The following is a 22,052-nucleotide window of genomic DNA, read 5'->3' as shown; positions in this document are numbered from 1 at the left end:
GTAGATTTGATTGTGCCTTCTATGTCATGTATTTTATCAAGCGTATGGCCACAAGCCCAGATCATAATTACATATGCTCATGTGTCAGAGTTGCGTGTCAAAAATATTTTATAGGTGATCATGAAAGGTCGCAAAATGGTATCATCATAGTTTATTTCATGCTAGCTTTATGAGCATACGTGTGTTGGCTCCACTCTTTATTTGTATATATTTATAAAATATTTATATTCTATCAAAATATTTGAGTTGTATTGTAAAAAAACTTGTACGAACCTTTTTTTGCTGTAATGGAAATTTAATTGCTGCAATAAAACTATTATTTTCATGTATGAATATATTTTGTAATAGGCGAATCGATTGTCTCATCTTCTAGCAGTTGCAATGGATTTGATGATATCTAAGTTTGTTCTCTATGATACTTTAAACTTGTTGACAAGTTGCTATCATATTTGCTGATAGGTCATCTAATTTTTCAATTCTGTAGTTAATGTGATTATTATTTTCTAAGTGAATTTATATTTGAAGTTACAATAAGTCAACTTGTGCTTATTCTAGGAAGTGGTTTTTGTTGTGTGCTTAAGATTTTGAAACCAATGGCATGTTGGTTGTTCTACTAACTTTATTTGTAATTATTTTTGAATTTTAATCTTATTCATTTATAAATTTATGTTTGCTCCACCAGGTGAATTTGTGTCCCCCCATGATAGACTACGAGAGAAGAGAATAAACAATAATTTTTGATAGAAATAAATACTAACTCTTTAGAGTAAATATGAATAGCCCAAGAATAAAAACAAACTTAGAAAGTTATAATGTTATCTTCTATAGGACTATGCCAAGATAAATACAAATTATTGTAGAATAAATATAAACTTCACATAATAAATAAAAACTTTATATAATAAACACAAAATCTATAGCAATAAATACAAACCATCCCGAATAAACATAAACTCAGGATCAAAATTTTGTTCATCCAAGGGTTCCCTCAAGATAAACAATAAGAGAGAAAGATAAATACTAACTTCTATTGGAATGAATACAAACTCAATATAATAAATATAAATATGCCTAGGATAAACACAAACTTTGAGGGTCGCTCTCTATCTTGTATGAGATTATGGCATGATAAATGCAAATAATCCTAGGATAAACATAAACTTCATATAATAAATATAAACTCTACAGAGATATATACAAATTGTCTAGAATAAATACAAACTCAGAGACTAAAATTTGATTCATCCAAGAGTTCTCCAAGATAAACAATAAAAGAGAAGAATAAACACTAACTTCTGATAGAATAAATACAAACTATGTGAGAATAAACAAAAACTTCATAAAATAAATCCAAACTTTGGAGATTGCTCTCTATCTTATATGGGATCATGGAAGATAAACTCAGTCTTAGAATAAACACAAACTCCACAGCAATAAACATAAACCACACATAATAAACATAAATTTGGAGATCAAAATTTGGATTATCCAAGAATCCTTTCAGGATAAACAACAAGAGAGGAAGATAAACATTAACTTCTGATAGAATAAACACAAATTATATAAAATCAAACACAAACTCCATATAATAAATACAAACATAAATATGATAAGTACTAACTTTAAAGATTCCTCTCTATCTTGTATGGGATTATAGCAGAATAAATATAAACTATCCCAAAATAAATACAAGCACTATATAATAAATAGAAACTCCATATAATAAACACAAACTTTATGACAATAAATACAAACCATTCAGAATAAACACAAATTCGAAGATCAAAACTTTGTTCATCAAGGATCCTCCCAGGTTAAATAATAAAAGAGGAGGATAAATACTAACTCCTAGTAAAATAAATATAAACCCCATATAATAAATATAAGCATGCTTAGGATAAATACAAACTTTGGGAGTTGCTTTCTGCCTTATATGAGACCATAGCAGGATAAATATAAATTATCTTAAAATAAATATAAATTTTATATAATAAATAAAAATTTTATATAATAAACTTAAATTTTATAACAATAAATACAAACCATCCAGAATAAACACAAATTTAGTGACCAAAACTTGGATCATCCTAGGATCCTCCTAGGATAAATAACAATAGAGAAAGATAAACACTAACTTCTAGTTATATAAACTATATGAGAATAAATATAAGTTCAATATAATAAACACAAACATGTCTAGGATATCCAAACTTTGGGCATTACTCTCTATCTTACATGGGACCATAGATGGATAAACATAAATTATCTCAAAATAAATACAAACTCTATGTATTAAATAGAATCCTCATATAATAAACACAAACTCTACAGTAATAAATACAAATTGTCCAAAATAAATGCAAACTCGATGATTGTCATCATCGAGTTTGTATTTATTATATGAAGTTTCTATTTAATATATGGAGTTTATACTTATTTTGGATAGTTTATGTTGATCCTGTCATGGTAACATATAAGATAGAGAACAACCTTCAAAGTTTGTGTTTATCCTAGGCACATTTGTATTTATTATATAAAATTTATGTTTATTCCATCAGAAGTTATTATTTATTCTCCTCTCTTATTGTTTATCCTGGGAGGACCCTTGGATGATCTAAGTTTTGATCACTAAGTTCGTATTTGTTATGGATAGTTTATATTTATCATCATAAAATTTATATTTATTATATGAAATATTTATTTATTATATAGAGTTTATGTTTATTCTGAAATAGTTTGTATTTATCATGCTATGATCCCATATATAATAGAGAGCAATCCTCAAAGTTTGTATTTATCCTGAATATTTTGTATTTATTATATGGAGTTGTATTTATTCTGACATAGTTTATGCTTATTCCTTCAGAAGTTAGTGTTTATCCTCCCCTCTTCTTGTTTATATGGAAGGACCCTTGGATGAATAAAGTTTTGTTCCTTGAGTTTATGTTTATTCTGGATGGTTTGTGTATATTATTGTAGAATTTGTATTTATTATATGAAGTTTCTATTTATTATATAGTATTTATATTTATTTTGAAACAATTTGTGTTTATCTTACCATGGTCTAATACAAGATAAAAAGTAATCCACTAGGTTTGTGTTTATTATATAGAGTTTATATTTATTCTCACATGCTTTGTGTTTATTCAATCAGAAGTTAGTATTTATTTTCCTTTCTTATTGTTTATACTGGAGGGTACCTTTCGAATGAGCCAATTCTTTAGGAGAGAATTTTGTAGTCATTATGAAAAAATTTTAATTACTCTAGAGTGTTTAATATGAATAGGATTAATATATTCATTTAGAACTATATATAATCATATATCTGTATATCTTAATAATTAAACATCATGTACGTCACTTATATATAACACGTATCCAAGTCAAAATAGTGTCCGTCATAATAGAATTATAAACAAATAATTTAAAATACTGGTGAGCCTACACAGTCATCGAATTGCTCTTTCTTAAATGAATCACTACTGATATAGGCTTCGAAATCATCTTTCTGCTAAGGGTGGCAATGGATCAAGTATGGATCGAATCAATCGATACATGTACCTATTCCACCAACAAAAAATTCATACCCATACCCACCCCATATCCATCTCAAGTCGGGTTGGGTCGGGCTCTAAGAATGGATCAGATAGGGTCAAGTATACTCAAAATCCCGGTATAGTTAAAAAAAATTGTGCAATGGAATAGAACTCCATAAATTGAAAATTTTGTAAGCAAAAAACAATCTTTTCGATCAAAAATCTTCAATCCTACAAAATATCATGCTAAGGAACCAACTCACACCACCACAACCTAGATAGAATCCCATATACTTAGAAAAAAATCCAATCAAAACCTCGAAAACCCCTCTAATCCCATAGATCTCTGAAAAGGATAATGAAAAGAAAAAAAAAACAAAAAGAGAAAAAATGACAATCTATGTGGGAAAAGGACTTTTCATTTTTTTTTTCGCTTTATCTTTGTTTTTCTTGATTTTTTCTTCATTTTATCCCAATTTTTCCTCAATTTTTTCCATCCTCAAAAGTCCCAATTGGTCGATTAAGGAAAAAATCCCATCGATGCTTAAAAAACCCCCTCCGAACTCTCCGATCTCTCATAGGTGCTCTCCTTTCCCATAGGTCTCTAAAAAAAGAGAAAGAAATGAAAAGAAAAAAAGAAGCAAAAAAGAAAAAATGACAATCTATGCGGGAAAAGGTCTTACCTCTCAATTTTTTTCGCTTTTTCTCTGTTTTTCTAGATATTTCCTTCATTTTCTCTCAATTTTTTCTTTATTTTTTTAATTTCTTATAAGTCCCAATCGGATGGGAGGCTTGAAATGACCAAATCAGAAAGCTTAGGGGGAGTCTTTTCTCTGATTTTCTTCGATATTTTTTATTTCAGGAGTCCTAATCGGGTAGGAGGTTTGGAGTGGCCGAATATGAAAGCTTAGGGGAGGCAGAGCGGTCGAATATGAAAAGCTTAGACGCTAGGGTTTTATGTTGGGTATTGGGTATGTGTGTGTGTGTACATATATCGGATCGGTGTGGTGTGAGGCATACTATTATTTGTACCCGATCCATACCCGCTTTGAGTTTTTTAAAAAAAAACAAACCCGTACCCTCCCCCTTGAATTTTAATCGAGTTGGGTTGAATCAGATATCCGACAGGTCAGACCAAATTGCCATCCCTACTTCCTGCACCAGTAAGTCATAAGAAACATAATACAAAACTAATTAATTAAAAAGTATAGCTTTTACTAATGTTTGTCTTAACATAGGTTAGTCTGTGCTAAACCATTTTGCATTATCTATTATAAAGAGTAAATATCTGAAGTTCAGAATCATTAATGTGATATTAAATATACAAACTGAATAGAATAAATCATATAGTTGAGTAGGAGTAATACATTCATTTATAACTATGTATAACCATATACATTTATATCTTAATGATTGAACAAGTCATATACATCACTTACATATAACACATATCCAAGTCAAAATAGTGCCTATTATAACAAAATTATAAATATATGATCTAAAACACTGGTGAGCCTACAAGATCATCGAATTCTTCTTCCTTAGATGAACCACTGCTAATGTAAGCTTTAAAATCATTTTCCTATATAACGTATAACATCCAATAAATCACAAGAAAGGATTCTATCAAAACATAATACAAACTAATTAATTATGAAGATATAGCTTTTACTAATGTTTGCCTTGTATGCTCGAATATTATGATCTTTTTTTTGGTATTTCTTTTATGTCTGCTATTTCTTTGTTGCAACCTCCATTGGGTGCTCAAGGCTGTTGAACTTTTTACGATCTTTATAATTAGAAACTAAAGGATCTTTAAATATGATATGGTTATTATTTATTTTTTCTGCTTGACTACATATGTCATAGCTACCAACAACTGAGTACAGCTTTGATCTATAATACTTTATTCTTTAAGTAGGTTGTTTTTCAGTGTACAAACTTTTATGATAATGGACTCTACATCATTTATGACAAGATCATATGTTTTGCGGAGAGTACAACCATCATATGCTAATTTTAAAAGCTTTTTACATAGATCATTGAATCTTGTAGTTCTCGATGTCGTGTCCCCTTGGATTTCACCTATACTTTGTGTTATATCAGCACCTCCTTCTTAGACAGATTTCGTCCAGTATTTTAATATGTAATGTAGGGATATGGTGAGTTTATACGGCAATAAAAATTTTTATGAACACATAAAATACCATTGAATTCAAACGTTACACACAAGCATAAAAATTTCTTATGTGACATGATACATGTTACACACGTGTTCTCTTAATCGGATTTCTATCTGAAGCATTAATCTCAATTATGTGATACAACTTGTACTTTTCGACCTCCTCTATATCATATATAGCAGTCATTTCGAGTTGCTCTCCAAAAAGCTTAAATATATTTCTTATGTACACTTTAAGAGTTTATTTCTCGATTGGGTACTTCGACTACAAAATTGGTTGAACATGGTACATGTGGAAGTCCTCATCCTCTCAATCATACCTGTTCTCTAAGACTAACTCATATTGAGTGACAAACTTGAAAGCATTTATATGATTATCGACAGAATCCTTAAACAACCAGTGTATAAAAAGATGGTATGCCTCACCTCACATTTTCCATTGTGAATTGAAATACTTGAAAAGATAATGCTGATTTACACAATCTTAACAACTTTCTTTTTTTGTTTTTTGGTATGTTAGTAATTTAGATCAGCAGTCGAAATCACGCACAAATGAACAGGAAGAAAATTGAAATAGTGTTTTATTTGAGCATATTGATTTATTATGTTTTTCTGTAAAAAAAGTGCTTTTAGCATATTCTGCGTTACATTATAAACTTCATATTGATGAGTAATATTAGCAATGAAGTAAAAGAAAATATTTGGCCGATATGAAAGATGAACTCTAACATCAAACAAATGCAGAATGGCAGACATTTTTCTGAAAAAAATCACAAATGATCATAACCTACTTGATAACTCAGAGAAAGTTATCCCCAGAAAACAATGGTGCTAGATGGAGTTTTATGTCTGAACCAGATCGAAGCAACCAAACAAGGTTTCAGTTCACACTTGTATTTTAACAGCCAAGATTTGGCAGAGATGCTGTCTCAACGAGTTGGTCAACATTTTTTGACTGATTTTATACTCAATGAGACTGAGTCTGCGTCCACATAGTGATATAACTTGGATATGAGTAATTCTACAGCAAAACCATGCTATTTGTTTGTTAAAAACAACTTACAGTGAATCTGGTTCAGATACGTAAGATACCATTCATTATCTGATGTTTCCTGCAACAATGACTTCAAAAGGGCACTCATAACCTCTCATAATCTGAAGAGCTGAAGAACATTAACCTCACTAACAAGCAAAAATATTGTGACGAAACACAATATTAGAGATATATATGATAGATTTTTTAGTAAAATTACAATATAATACACTGAAAACCTTAGATCAATTCATGCAACAAGTTAGAATAGTTGGCTCTGTTTAATAGGGAGATACATGACCATAATGGTGCTCAGTCATAAGTCCATAGTGTATGTTAATTCAAGGCATAAAAAATTGGACATTCATCAGGGAATATGATGACTAATTAAAAGTTCATTACACATTTATAAGAAGATTAATCATACATGCTTCATTGTTCGCTCAACACTCACCAGAAGTCTCTACAAGAGCAAACACCATCTTTATAATGGTGGAAACGGCTCCTATCTCGCAAAACAATCTCTCTCTCATACACTTGCGAAACCAACTTCATGAAAGTGTGGCAATCTTCACAGACCCTAAGATTCTTTGCTATGCGAATGCAAGATCCTTTGCTTGAGTTCATCAGCCCAAAAGAAAGAGCCAATTTCTCACTGTGCCAGAGAACAGCTCCCTTCTTCTCTTCCTCTTCTAAATCAACCAACACGCTACCTATATCAGGAGAATAACCTACAAGCCCTAATTCTCTCACAACCTCCTCCAACTTTCCATAGATCTCACTAGATCTCGGATGGGACTCATCTCCCATCAAAAATTCATGTACTTTGCCATCCAATTCAATCCAGCTACAACCCCTTTCCTTTGACACTCCTTTACATTTCATCAATGTCCTCACCTGCCTAACATCATCCCACCTGCTAGCCTTGGCATAGATGTTAGATAGAAGTACATAAGCCCCATCATGATCTGGGTCTAGCTCCAAAAGCCTCTTGGCTGCCAATTCTCCAAGCTCAACATTCCCATGGACCTTGCATGCTCCCAACAGTGAACCCCACACTACCACATTTGGGGTGAAAGGCATTGACTCGATGAGCTCAAATGCTTCTTGGAGCAGTCTGGCACGTCCAAGGAGATCCACCATGCAGCCATAGTGCTCATGCTTGGGTTCAATGTTGTGATCCTGAATCATGGAATTGAATATCCTCCAACCATCTTCAACCAAGCCTGTGTGACTACAAGCATAAAGCAGGCCCACAAATGTCACCCCATTAGGCTCAACCCCCTCGGCTTTCATCTGATCAAATAATGCCAGTGCAGACCTTCCATCCCCATGCATTGCACACCCAGTGATCATGCTTGTCCAAGTGATAACATTCCTATGCCGCATCTCATCAAAGATCTTTTGCGCATCCACCAGGCTCCCACATTTACAGTACATATCGATGAGAGCATTGTTTATCGATAAAACATCAGAAAACCCATTCTTGTCCACAAAGTAATGGACCCATTTGGCTTGATGCAGAGCACCCAAATGAGCACAAGCAGAGATAACACTCAACATGGTGATCATGTCAGGCCTCACACCTGAGACTTGCATTTCGTTGAACAACTTTATTGCTTCATTAGGCTGGTCACTCTCAGCATACCCTGAGATCATCGCACTCCAAGAGACTAGGTCCTTATCAGGCATCTGATCAAAGATGGACCGAGCAATCTTAATCTTTCCAATCTTGGCATACCCAAAGACCATGGCAGTTGATGACACTAGATTCTTTGGGTATATGCTGTCATACAATTTTTGGGCATTATCCATTGACTTGCAAGTGGAGTACATGTTGATAAGGGCACTCTGTAAGTGCAAATCCATGGAGATGCTGGATGCAACAACGTACGAGTGAATTGCCTGGCCGACCATCAGATTTCCAGTGCGCCCGCATGCTGAAAGGACTGTGGTCAGGATCACCTGATCAGGTATCACATTGGAGCTCTTCATCTCTTCAAACAGCTGCAAGGCTTCACCATAACAGCCAGTCTGACAATAACTGCCATTGGAGTTAGAGTGCTATGAAGGAAGTTTGGTCATTAAAATTATTTATGGTAAGCAAAGATAATAAATTCCTATTATCACATAAATCACTTTCTGAAGTACTAACATTCATCCCGTACACATGGCCCATGTAACATGATAGAATTTGACGACCTCACCAATTGTGTATTGTCTAAGAGGAGGGAGTGTTTGCCGGATGGGAGGCAAGTCCATTCCATTATTTAGCAGAAACAATTATAGCTGGTAATCCAGCAACTACTTAGTCAGAGATGAAGCAAACTTTCAATAAACCCCATATCCCCAAATAATGGATCTCCTGGAGAACAAGTTTATTCCTCATTGTAACAAAAATATTCATTTTTACTTGTCCATTTCAAACTGGATTGGATTTATCCACAAACAAATTTTGCACGTGATAGCTGCCGATATTAGTTGTCATAAAGAAATATAACAGAACAAAAAAAACATTATTTGCTGCATTCACTGTTCATCCAATACAAAATAATTCTTCTAGCTTGAGCGGAGAAATGAATCTAGAAAATATATTAGTTTTATATGATGAACAGTGAACATCTAATGTTGGTATTAGCTTCATTGATTCCAGGGCGTTTGGTAGCATGTTGTCACGGCCCAGCCCATAGGCTCTTGGGCCTGGCATTTTTTTTTTGGAGAGCCCAAAAGAGCCCCGGTGGGAGGAGGAGGAAGACTCCTTACCAGAGTCTTCTTCCTCTCCGACTCCGATGAAATCGGACCGATAGAGTCCGGCTTAGGTTAGGATAACTCCCCTATAAAACCCTCCTTCCCTCCCTTAGGTCTCTACAACAAAATTTTGGAGAGATTTTTAGGAGATTGGAGGGATTTTCCAAGAGGATCCGCGGGCTCTTGAACGAGAAGAAGGGGGTTCACCGGAGCAAGGTAAGCTCCTTTCTCTTCTTTGTTCCGAACTTTTTCCCATCGCCGGCATGCAAGGAAGCCAGCAAGCTGTCGGTTTGGAGAAGAATAGGGCCATCCCTGTTTTTCTTTTTTTTTTTCTCTTCCCCGTGTGCTGCCGGCAACAACCGTCATTGGGGCTGTCACCGAGCTGTGGATGCGCCGCCGCCGGGTGCTGCCAGGGGTGGCCAGAGTCGGCCATCCTTGGCTGTGTGTGGGGGAAGAGTGGTTGAAAGGGGATCGGGTCCCCTGTTTTGGATGAGGAAAAGAAGAAAAGAAAAAAGAAAACGAGAAAAGAGAAGAAGAAGAAAAAGAAAAGAAAAGAAAAAGAAGAAAAAGGAAAAGAAAGGAAAAAGAAAAGAAAAAAAGGGGAAGAAAATGAGAGAGTTTTTTCTCTCTCTCTTCTCTCTTCTCTCTCCAATTTTTCTCTCTAGATTCTCTCTACTTTTTCTCTAAAATTTTCTCTCTCTAGAGTCTTTCTACTCTCTCTCTAACTGCATCATGGATCCTAAGATAAACTTGAGATGAAAATAAGATGACCTGAAATTATTTTGAAATTTGTGCAGTAGGTTGGATCCCAGTCCGACCCTTATTTGGAATTTATAACATCTACTCATAGTTAATCCATATTGAATCATCCTGATATGATATCTGATAATCTCAATCATGATTACCTCATCTGAAGGATACAAAGATTCTCTCTTCACTTTCTCTCTCTACTTTCTCTCTCTAAAATTTTTTTTCTCTAAAATTTTCTCTCTTCATGAATTTTCTCTCTCTAGAAATCTTATGGACCAATGGAGTGTCCAGATACTTAGACAAATTTCAATTTTGGTTAATCCTATAAGAGGTCCTGGATTTATGTTATTAGGATCATGTATCCGTAATTTATCTATATATGATTTTTATATTTAATCCTGATTATGTAGAGATGTAATTGTTGTACAAGAAGATATGGAGCAAAATATCTTGATTTCGGATTCGTAAATTGAAGAGCTCATCAAATTTTGTATTTAAATCGGTCACCAATAAAAGTAAGAATTTCTATACATGATCATCATTATATATGCTATTTTATCATTGGTCTTGCATCATTGATTTTGCATCGTTGGATTTGAGATCAATGAATTTGCTATATCTGAGACACCGTTATTTGCTTATATGATTTTTGAGCATAAGTATGTTATGCCAATATATATGTATCAATGATTGATAGCATGATTATATGGATATGACATATCTAATTTGATCACAGTGTAAATCGAAATTGATTTAGTGAAATCAATATATAATAATTAAATGAAAAAGATATGATTTGCACTAGCCTTGTCATGTGGAACAGTCCGTCAAGAGCTTATGCCTGGAACAGCCCGCCAGGAGCTTATGCATGGGACAGCCCCATGGACTTATATGTAGATCAGCCGGCCAGGAGCTTATGCCTGGGACAGCCTTGAGAGGCTTATGAGTGAAAATTTGATCGGATGAAAATTGAGGCATAGTCTTGGTTAGTTCAAAGCCAGAAAGAAAAAGGTTAAAGATCATTTGATTATGAAAAGAGAAATAAAAGATAAGACATGAAACTAATGCTAAATAAAAATATTTCATCTGTTAACATATGATGATACATCCCTTTCGACAAGACAGATAATTTATGGATGTTTACAGTATTCTCGATATTGAACATGAGATTTTATGTTTTATTGCTTATCTTTATTTTCAGATTATATTATTATATTGGTGTGATATGAGAATTCTTACTGGACTGTTAAGCTCACACCCCTCCATTTCTCTTTTTTTTCTCAGAGTTATAGGATGCTCATGATTGATTATGGTTTGGATTTGCGGGTGAACAAATGAATAAATAGAGTGTCATAATACCTGATCAAAGGATTGAAGAAATTTAATTTGTAATTATATAAATTTTACTAATTATTATTGAAATTAGACATTATGGATGTTGAGGTTGTGATGAATTATTTTTGGCCTTGCATATTCTTTAGGACTTGCTCTAAGGAGTGTGTGGCCATCATGTATCCGACTCGAATGTTGGATATCGGGACGTGACAGAATGGTATCAGAGCTTAGGTTATAATCATTTGGGGACTATGATATAAGTAATTAGGATATGATAGAATAATATCAGAGCTTAGATTTAAGATCATTAGAGATTATGAAGTAATATCAAAACTTTATGTATGATCAATAGGATGTGACAAAGTGATATCAGAGAATATGACTTAAGTGGTATCAAAACTTTAAGGCCACTAGGGACTATGACATAAGTGATATTAAAACTCTGATATTATAATCAATAAAGTATGATAGATAATATCAGAGCTTAAAGTTATAATCGTTAAGGATGTGATAGAATGATATTAGAGTTTAGGTTATGATCACTAAAGAATATGACTTAAGTGATATTTGAGCTTAAAGCTATAATTATTCGAGATTGTGACTTTAGTGATATTTGAATTTGAAGCTATGATTACGAGGAATATGATAGATATAAAAAAAATAATTTAATAATTAAATTTCGAATCAATAGATACTATGATGAAATTTATACATAAGTGGTATATAATGTCTATAATAGAATTGACGAGTTATATCTTGGATTTCAATTAGTAGGATTGACCTAAGTATAAGAAGAGTCGACCCTGGAATGAAGTGCGAGGTATTGATAAGTTGTGTTGAATATACTCGATGATTTTGGAATGCTAAACTTATATGGTTGAAGATCATGATAACTTTTCTAATTTCGATGATAAATGTCCGAACATTATAAATTTTAGACTTATCAAAAAGAAGTTAATTAGGATGTGATCTAAGAAGAAATTACATCATATGAGAGAGAAATATTTTTGAGTATTAAACCTATAAGAGGTCATATATGAAACTTAGTTTTAGATGAAAAATATATTTGGATTTTATTATGAGAATATGAGGTATACGTCTTGGTGAAATCTTTGATTATTCAAAATATCATATTTGGATTTGATTTCTTGATCTTTCAAGTTGTATTGAATTTCAAATCAAAAATTTACTTTTCTAAGTGGATCAAAAATATTTTGATATTGTTGTTAAATTAAATAAGAAAATTCATTTTGTTAGAGTATGATATACATGTTATGATGAAATCTTTAATAATTTGTATTTCCATCTTTGGATTAGACTCCTCACTTTTTTTTATGATTATTGAAGATGATGGACTGTAATTCAAATCAAAGTTCAGATTTCTGAGCTGATATAAGGTGTCTTGTTATTGTTAAATTTTGAATGACTTATATAAAGGACAAGATTTTGCCTGGATTTATCGATTAATATTAAGGATTGTGATGAGGAGAGCTTTACAAAAAATAATCAAGTTGATTCTACTTACAAAGATGTTGACTTGAGTTCTTCTAGTTGGTTCAAGTTGAAGTAAATTCTTTTGCAAAGAAAAAAAAATGGTTTGAAAGTTGTCTAAATGATTGTAAGATAAATCAAAGGTTAACTCAAAATTAATTTAAGACATATTGGATTTTTGAGTGATGAAGCTTATGCAATGAATTCAAATATGGAAAGTGGATCAAGATTTAATTTTGATGTGCTATACCCAAGGGATAGTAAAAACAAAAAAATTTAAAGTTTTGCTCTAAATTTTATATAAAATTTGAAAGTTGGATCTATCTTTGATTGATTTAACATACAAGGATATTTTTATCTTTGGTAGACTCATATAATTTGGTAAGTTGAGATCAGAGTACGCAGCGAAAGCGTGGTGGTTTAAATTGATTAGAAATATTATTTCTTTAAATCAAAAGATATTATGAAATACATTAGTTGCAAATAAAGAAGAATTTTATTGATAATGAAAGAATGCTACATGTCTTGACTTCATCTAATCATAGCCAGATAATTTTTGCCAACAGGTTATTTCATTACAGATAATGCCAAAAAATCCTAGATATCTCAAGTTTATTATTAACAATTTGATAGTTTTTTTGTTAGTTCAAATCTAAAATATCTTGACACTGATCTCGTTTTTCAAAATTTAATATTATTATTTGAGCTGACATAGAAGGTTGAAGTTTTTTTGAGATGAAAGTCTATATATAAAATTTGTTAGAAGGCCAAAAGAAGAAAGAAATCGATGATTGTGAAGAGTACCCGATGTTCGGCTTTTGTTTATTTTTTCTATCATAGACAATTTGAGATAATTATGAATTTTGAGGAGAATGTATTGGACAAATAATTGTGATATGTTAATACAAGTCTAAATTATTACTGCTCTTCGAAAAAGTTGAGGAATCAATATAAAAGAAATAAATTTGAGAATTCACATAATTTTGTTAAATCAAGATCATGAGAAATAAATAATATATAAGACATTATTGGAAGCGTAAGAATGACATAAAGAATGTATACTTTGAAATATATATCTCAAACAATACAACTTAATTTCGAGAACGAAATTATTTTAAGGAGGAGAGAATGTCACGGCCCAAGCCATAGGCTCTTGGACCTGGCATTTTTTGTTGGAGAGCCCAAAAGAGCCCCCGGTGGGAGGAAGACTCCTTACCGGAGTCTTCTTTCTCTCCAACTCCAATGAAATCGGACCGATAGAGTCCGACTTAGGTTAGGATAACTCCCCTATAAAACCCTCCTTCCCTCCCTTAGGTCTCTACAACGGGATTTTGGAGAGATTTTTAGGAGATTGGAGGGATTTCCAAGAGGATCCGCGAGCTCTTGAACGGGAAGAAAGGGGTTAGCCAGAGCTCTTCTCGGCCGTCGGAGCAAGGTAAGCTCCTTTCTCTTCTTTGTTTCGGACTTTTTCCCATCGCCAGCGTGCAGGGAAGCCGGCAAGCTATCGGTTTGGAGAAGAACAGGGCCATCCCTGTTTTTTTTTTCTTTCTCTTCCCCGTGTGCCGCCAGCAACAGTCGTCGTTGGGGCTATCGCTGGGTTGTGGATGTGCCGCCACCGGGTGCTGCCAGGGGTGGCCGGAGTCGGCCATCCTTGGCTGTGTGGTGGGGAAGAGTGGTTGAAAGGGGATCGGGTCCCCTGTTTTGGACGAGGAAAAGAAGAAAAGAAAGAAGAAAACGGGAAAAAAGAAGAAGAAAAAGAAAAGAAAAGAAAAAGAAGAAAAAAGAAAAAATAAAAAGAAAATAAAAAAAAAAGAAAAAAATGAGAGAGAATTTTCTCTCTTTTTCCTCTCTTCTCTCTCTACCTTTCTCTCTCCAATTTCTCTCACTAGATTCTCTCTCTATTTTTTCTTTCTAAAATTTTCTCTCTAAGGTCTTTCTACTCTTTCTCTAACTGCATCATGGATCTTAGAATAAACTTGAGATAGAAATAAGATGATCTGAAATCACTTTGAAATTCGTGCAGTAGGTTGGATCCCAATCTGACTCTTATTTGAAATTTATAACATTTGCTCATAGTTAATCCATATTGAATCATTTGGATATGATCTCTGATAATCTCGATCATGATTATCTCATCTGAAAAATACGAAGCTTCTCTCTCCACTTTCTCTCTCTACTTTCTCTCTCTAAAATTTTCTCTCTCTTCATGAATTTTCTCTCTCTAAAAGTCTTGTGGACCAATGGAGCGTTCAGATACTTAGACAAATCTCAATTTTGATTAATCCTAAGAGAGGTCTTGGATTTATGTTATTAGGATCATTTATCCGTAATTTTTTCATATATGATTTTTATATTTAATCTTGATCACGTAGAGATGTAATTGTTATACAAAAAAATATGAAGCAAAATATCTTGATTTCGGATTCGTAGATTGAAGAGCTCATCGAATTCTGCATTTAGATCGATCACCAATAAACATAAGAATCTCTGTACATGATCACTATTACATATGCTATTTTATCGTTGGTCTTGCATCATTGATTTTGCATCGTTGGATTTGAGATTGATGAATTTGCTATATCTGAAATACCGTTATTTGCTTATATGATTTTTAAGCATGAGTATGTTATGTCAATATATATGTATCAATGATTGATGGCATAATTATATGAATATGACATATCTAATTTAATCACAGTGTAAATCGAAATTGATTTGGTGAAATCAATATATAATAATTAAATAAAAAAGATATGGTTTGGACTAGCTTTGTCATGTGAAATAGTTCATCAGAAGCTTATGCCTGGGACAGCGTGCCAGAAGCTTATGTCTTAGACAGCTTTGAGAGGCTTATGAGTGAAAATTTGATTGGATGAAAATTGAGGCATAATCTTGGTTAGTCCAAAATCAGAAAAAAAAAGGTTAAAGATCATATGATTATGAAAAGAGAAATAAAGGATAAGACATGAAACTAATGCTGAATAAAAGTGTTTCATCTGTTAACATATGATGATGCATCTCTTTCGACAAGATAAATAATTTATGGATGTTTACAGTATTCTGGATATTGAACATGAGATTTTATGTTTTATTGCTTATCCTTATTTCAGATTATATTATTATATTGGTGTGATATGAAAATTCTTATTGGACTGTAAAGCTTACACCCCTCCATTTCTCTTTTTCTTCTCAGAGTTACAGGATGCTCATGATTGGCTATGGTTTGGATTTGCGGGTGAGCAGATGGATAGATAGAGTGTCATGATACTTGATTAGAGAATTGAAAAAATTTAATTTGTAATTATGCAAGTTTACTAATTATTATTGAAATTAGATATTATGGATGTTGAGATTGTGATGAATTATTTTTGGCCTTGCATATTCTTTAGGACTTGCTCTAAAGAGTGTGCAGCCATCACGTATCCGACCCGGATATTGGGTATCGGAGCGTGACACATGTAATCCTGATAGGATTATATGTAATTTTACAACAGGTAATCAGATTCTACTGTTTGTTTTGTTACTTTCACAGGTAATGTTGCATCATATGTAATGTAGCATTACTTCAAAAAGAGATAATCTGATTGTCTAAGGGGAGATAGCTATATAATTACATATAATCTTACAATCCTACAATCTTGCAACAAGATAATTTCAGGATTAAAATATTCTCATCAAAATAAATTAAAATAAATTATGGATAGTCCCGGTTCGTGAAAATAGAAAAAAAAACATAATGGATGATGTCACGAAAAATGATTAATCTCAAAATTAAGTTATCCTCTTAAAAAATAGATAATAATTAATAAGCAAGGATGAGGATATTTTGAAAAAATTAACTTATATTCCATATAATCTAAATTGTGTACCAAACACTGTAACGTAAAATTCTCTATAATTTTACAACAATATTACTACGCATATCAAACACTGCAATATATGATTTTCTGTAATTTTATCAGATAACCGTGTTCCCACTCTCTGCAACCATATTACCATAACAACATTACCTATGTAATGCACCAAATGCCACCTTTCAAGGGAAGGAATTTATTCACACCCAAAGCCAGAGCGTCCGCATAAAAAATAGAGAGTTAAGAAAGAGAGTGTTATCTATAATTTTAATAACGTTGTATGCGAAAATATCTGTCGGGAGATTTATCTATTACGGGGTTCTGCAGTCTGAGATATCTAAAACTTACCCGTCGAGCATGACGCCCCAGGCGACGAGGTCCCGCTGGGACATCCGGTCAAACACCCCGCGTGCGTCGGCGACCCGCCCGCACGCTGCGTACAAGCGAACCAATGCGGTCTGGACGAAGGGGTCGGAATCGAACCCCAGCTTGGCGATGAGCCCATGGGCCTCTCTGGCCACCCAATCGTCTCCGCCGGCCCTCGCGGCGACTCTCAGAACCGTGGGGAAGCTGAAGCGATCGAGGAGGAGGCCGTCCCACCGGATACGGCCGTAGGCGGTGAGGGCCCGGCGGGATTCGCCGGCGGAGGTGCGGGAGAGGACGCGGAGAACGCGGTCGCAAAGGCGGGCATCGAGGTGGGGAGTGTGGAAGAAGACGGAGAGGGCGTAGTCGAGGGAGGAAGGGGAGGAGAGGGGGAGGGAGAGGAGCTTGGAGAGGAAGGGGGCGGAGAGGTCGAGGCCGGAGCGGAGGAGATGAGCGTGGATTTGTTTGAGGTGGGAGAGGGTAGTGGCTGTGAGGAGGAGGTGATTGGGTCTCGGGGGTGAGAGGAAAGAGGTCGGTATGGGTTGCTGAAGGGCGACGGCCTCCATTTTCTGGTCTTTTCTTCTCCACGCCCTCAAAGGAGAGTTATCTTGCAGTATTCGGCGAACACATGTACGAACGTGTTGGTGAATGGTGAGATGGGTGCTTGTGATCTCACGAGATCATGAAATATCCAAGAGGAATTCGAACTCTATTCGCTGCCACATGCGCTCGCGCAATAAAACGGTAAAATAACATTATTTCTCTATTTAAAAAAATATATATTTCTCTGAGTCTATATAGAGGCACTAGATCTAGGGAATGAGACATAGATAATAGAAAAGTATCTCCATTTTACTATTATTTTTCTTTTTTTATTTTAATTTATGGGCATCTTTTAGGATTTTCTAGATCAAACTTATATAAAGGCCTTAGGTGACCTGGAGCTGATCATGAGTTGGACCTTGGACCTAAACTTTATTCTTTTTTAATTGAGCTTCAAATCAAGCCTATATGAAACTTGATATTTTTTGGGCCCAAAGTTCGACTCATGATCAGATCTACTTCGGTCCAACATCTCGAATATAGATCATAGATTATAAAAGTACCTTTAAAACCTTTTATGAAACAAATGTTAAGGCTGTTTATGGCCTCTTTAGAGTTACTTGGACTTAGCGTATATAAAGGCCCTAGGTCCATGATTTTAGCCATGTATCATATATTGGAAAACTATCTATCTATTGTATTACTCTTGTGCTTTTTCTTACTTGATTTTTCTTTGGTCTTACTCTTTCTCTTTACTCTACTTCTTCCGAGCATTTGAAGCAAAACATTTATGGAGTCAAACCTTTAGATGACTGTTCTTATAATAGGGGCTTTGAATCGAGCCCCATTCATTATACTTCGGGGATGACACCACTAGATACCCACCTGAGGAGAGTGAATTCATTTTTAGGATAATGAACCTACACATCTTATTATTAACCAGCCTTGTTTTTTCCTTTTTATTTTTCAATTTTATTCATATTAGTAGGTTTTCTTTTTCCAAAATTATTATAATAGTTTCCAACAAACAAATCCTAGCATCATCATCCTCTTTGATATTGACATCATCATCATTGTCACCTCATGAGTTGTCATACCTTCCTCCTCCATTGCCATGACTCCTTTCTCTATAGCTAGAAGCAAAAGTTGTTGCTAATCTATGTGCAATGAAGGTGGTGGCTGTTGCTTAGTAGACATGATGACAACGATGATGGAGGAGGGGGGATAAGAGGAGATGGCAGCTATATGGTGGTGGGTGCATGTCACGTGGAACAAGATGTGTAACAATCTAAAACCTAATCCAAAAAAACTAGCTGGAAGATTTTATTTAAGTTTAGATTAATTATAGAAAAAATTCTGAATTATTTGAAGATTTTCAACTTCATCCTAAACTTCAATTTGGTGCAATTAGATCATCAAACTTTAAAAAAAATTTAATTCGAACTCTAGCCATGCATTTTATCTACTTGCTATTACAGAAAAGTCACATGTACTCACATAATAGAGATACGTGATAAAAAGGACTGATGTGGACAAGATGTTTCCCATCTTTTCTCCTTGTTCATTTGGCATGTGGAATATAATCTTCCTCCCATTCCAGGTGACTCAATGCCCATGACAGTTATGAGGGTGGTGGTTTGCCAGTCAGTGAGAAGACAGTGATCGGTCCTCTATTTCCATGACTAAAGTAATTTTCTTACCTTACTTTTTGTTCTTTCTTGCGAGTAGGGTTTTACCTTAATCTATCCATTCTTTTCATTGGCAAATGTTGATCCCCTCTGATTGTAATTTGTGAGGGCTACACATCAATGGGAGAGAGATGGAGAGGAGATTTAGAAAAGATGGCATTTAGAAGAATTAGAAGATCTTTACATGACTCCTCACTCTCTAGCATGGACTCAACTGGAAACTTTAAAGCTCCCGGTCAGTGCAAGTATAGTCTTGTAGCTAAAATGTGGACTTCATGGACCAATGATAACCCTGAATGAAGATTTAAGGATCGTCCAAATTATCAGATGAGTGTGATCAGCATCTTGAATTTGTTTTTTGAATTGTCGCATTATGCTAATATAAATTGTTTAATTATAGTGTGGATATTAATTGATGGTAGAATGCTTTATATTATGGATATTTTACTTAGATTGATCCGGAGATAAGAGCTCGAGCCAAAGTAGCTCTACTTGAGAAAAAAGATGAAGCAAGAAACTTGAAAGCCGATGTGAAAAGATTGTCTACTATTGTTGAAAGATATAAAGAAGAAAATTTTGATTTAAAAGAACATATGACAGAACTTAAAGGAGAGATAATCGATTTGCTAGAAGAGGCAGAGGATTTAAAGAAAGAGGTTAGTGACGTCAAAGATGAGGCAACAAGAGGAAGCTTGCGAAAGATGCTACAAGGGAGAAGCTATATGTGATTGCAATCATATTTTTATTCATTCTGCTAACAATGGTGATCATATTTTAATTGCCTTCCATGTATGCTATTATGTAATGTTTTTGAAAGTAGCAATCATATAGGGGACAAGCTCTAGTGTATTGATGAGCTTTGAAAATCATCTTTGTAATAAATGTTATGTACGAATATTGTCTAATGTATATTGTCTTTATTGTTAACTATTTAAAATTCTTGTTTAGTAAATAGTGAGCTTTGGAATAGGTTTAATGCTTGGCACATGGTCTAATTATATAAAATAAGCAATGTTGAAATGGCACATGCATGGAACCAACAAATGTGAAATGGCACATGTATGAAACTTAAGCAGGTTTGAATAGACAGCAGGTTTGAATATCTCCTACTATTAATTAAGCAGTGGACTCTATTATTAAAGTTATAATCTTGAAATATGAAATACTAAGGTTTGAAAAATGTTTAATACAAGCATTATACTATTGTTGAAATGACACTAAGGATCAACTCTGCCTCCATGTGAGCATTACTGAACTAGTTGATAAGTGGCAATGAAATATTCCAAATCCTTTATTGAGCCACTGAGCAAGCTATGAAGCTAAAACATTGATGCTTTCATAGCATAACTTTATAAACACTTGAGTTTCATTTAAATGAAATTGAAATATGAAATAATAAGATTTGAAAAAGGTGTCATGCTATTGTTGTTGAAATAGCACTGCTAGGCTCCAATAGTATATGCTAGAGCCACTACTAAAATGGCACATACATGATAGTTGAAATATGAAGCAGTGGATAATGCAACTGCTATAGCCACTGCTAAGGTCAATGTGTACTGCCATTGATACAACCATTGCTAACCCCAAACAATCAAGTTAGGCTTGAATTTGTGAGGTTAAAAATAACCTCTGCTCTAAACATGAACAACCAATATTATATATTTATAAACTATAGGTAGTAGAAAGCCATTACCTGAACAAGTTGACCTTATATGAAGAGCAATTTGTAAATTCATTGTCTCAATAAAAGGATCAAGTTTGTGAATATATGAGCATTCTTGAACAAGCAAACAGGTGTTATTGAAAGTTGAGAAGTGCCTGTGAAACATTATGAATCTTATATTGTGCCATTTTGCAAGGTATGATACTGAAACATAATGAATCCCCTATCTACCATTGAGCTCACCTGAAGTATTATGGATCCACACTAACTACCTAGATCCACATTGAAGGTAATAGTTAAACCAATAATACTGTAGGTAATAATTAAACTATGATCTAAAACATGTACAACTACAATACATGAAACATGGTCTAAAACATATACAAATACAATAGATGAAACTTGACCATGAAATATGATCTAAAACATTAAATCTAAAAAGCTTCCATAGCCCATTGAATCATAGTGAAACATAATCAAAAATAATGACACAAACATGCACAATGACAATTCTTCAAAGAGTATATGAAATATTGAAACCTATAAAAGTATTGAAGCATAGTGAAACATGACCTGAAGCTATGACATAAATATCATCTGACCCATAGTTCCTCAAAGATGATCTGAAACATTGAACATTCCTTATATATAATAAACATTGTGCTAAAGAACAAAACATATAGGCCACAAAAATTGCACAGCCACAGACATTGTACAGGCACAGCCATATATAGCATCTAGGCCATAGATATTGCATAGCCACAACCATATATAACAAAACATTATGCAAAAAAATAAAATATTGTGCCAAAGGATCAACTACACATTGAACATTATATAGCATTGAACTAAGACTAGAAGTATAT

General features: G+C 33.9%; 1 protein-coding gene and 1 long non-coding RNA gene across 2 annotated transcripts; one reads left to right on the top strand and one right to left on the bottom strand.

Annotated features, from left to right (window-relative positions):
- Positions 1-7,135: 7,135 nt before the first annotated feature.
- Positions 7,136-17,991, bottom strand: LOC105042305 (pentatricopeptide repeat-containing protein At4g14820). The gene is made up of 2 exons (XM_010919455.4): positions 17,278-17,991; positions 7,136-8,795 (listed from the first exon to the last, which is right to left on the bottom strand). Exons 1-2 carry the CDS (start codon positions 17,856-17,858, stop codon positions 7,202-7,204), a joined length of 2,175 nt encoding a protein of 724 aa, XP_010917757.1. The 5' UTR covers positions 17,859-17,991; the 3' UTR covers positions 7,136-7,201.
- LOC109505584 (uncharacterized) lies at positions 17,899-20,439 on the top strand. Its single transcript, XR_012139596.1, has 3 exons — positions 17,899-18,036; positions 19,436-19,522; positions 19,632-20,439. It is a non-coding gene; the product is annotated as an uncharacterized lncRNA (long non-coding RNA).
- The last annotated feature ends 1,613 nt before the right edge of the window (positions 20,440-22,052 follow it).

The sequence above is a fragment of the Elaeis guineensis genome, chromosome 3 (genome assembly GCF_000442705.2).
Source record: "Elaeis guineensis isolate ETL-2024a chromosome 3, EG11, whole genome shotgun sequence".
In the NCBI taxonomy this organism is placed as follows: domain Eukaryota; kingdom Viridiplantae; phylum Streptophyta; class Magnoliopsida; order Arecales; family Arecaceae; genus Elaeis; species Elaeis guineensis.
The sequence above is the reverse complement of the archived record's forward strand: the minus strand, read 5'-3'. Positions and strand labels throughout refer to the sequence as shown.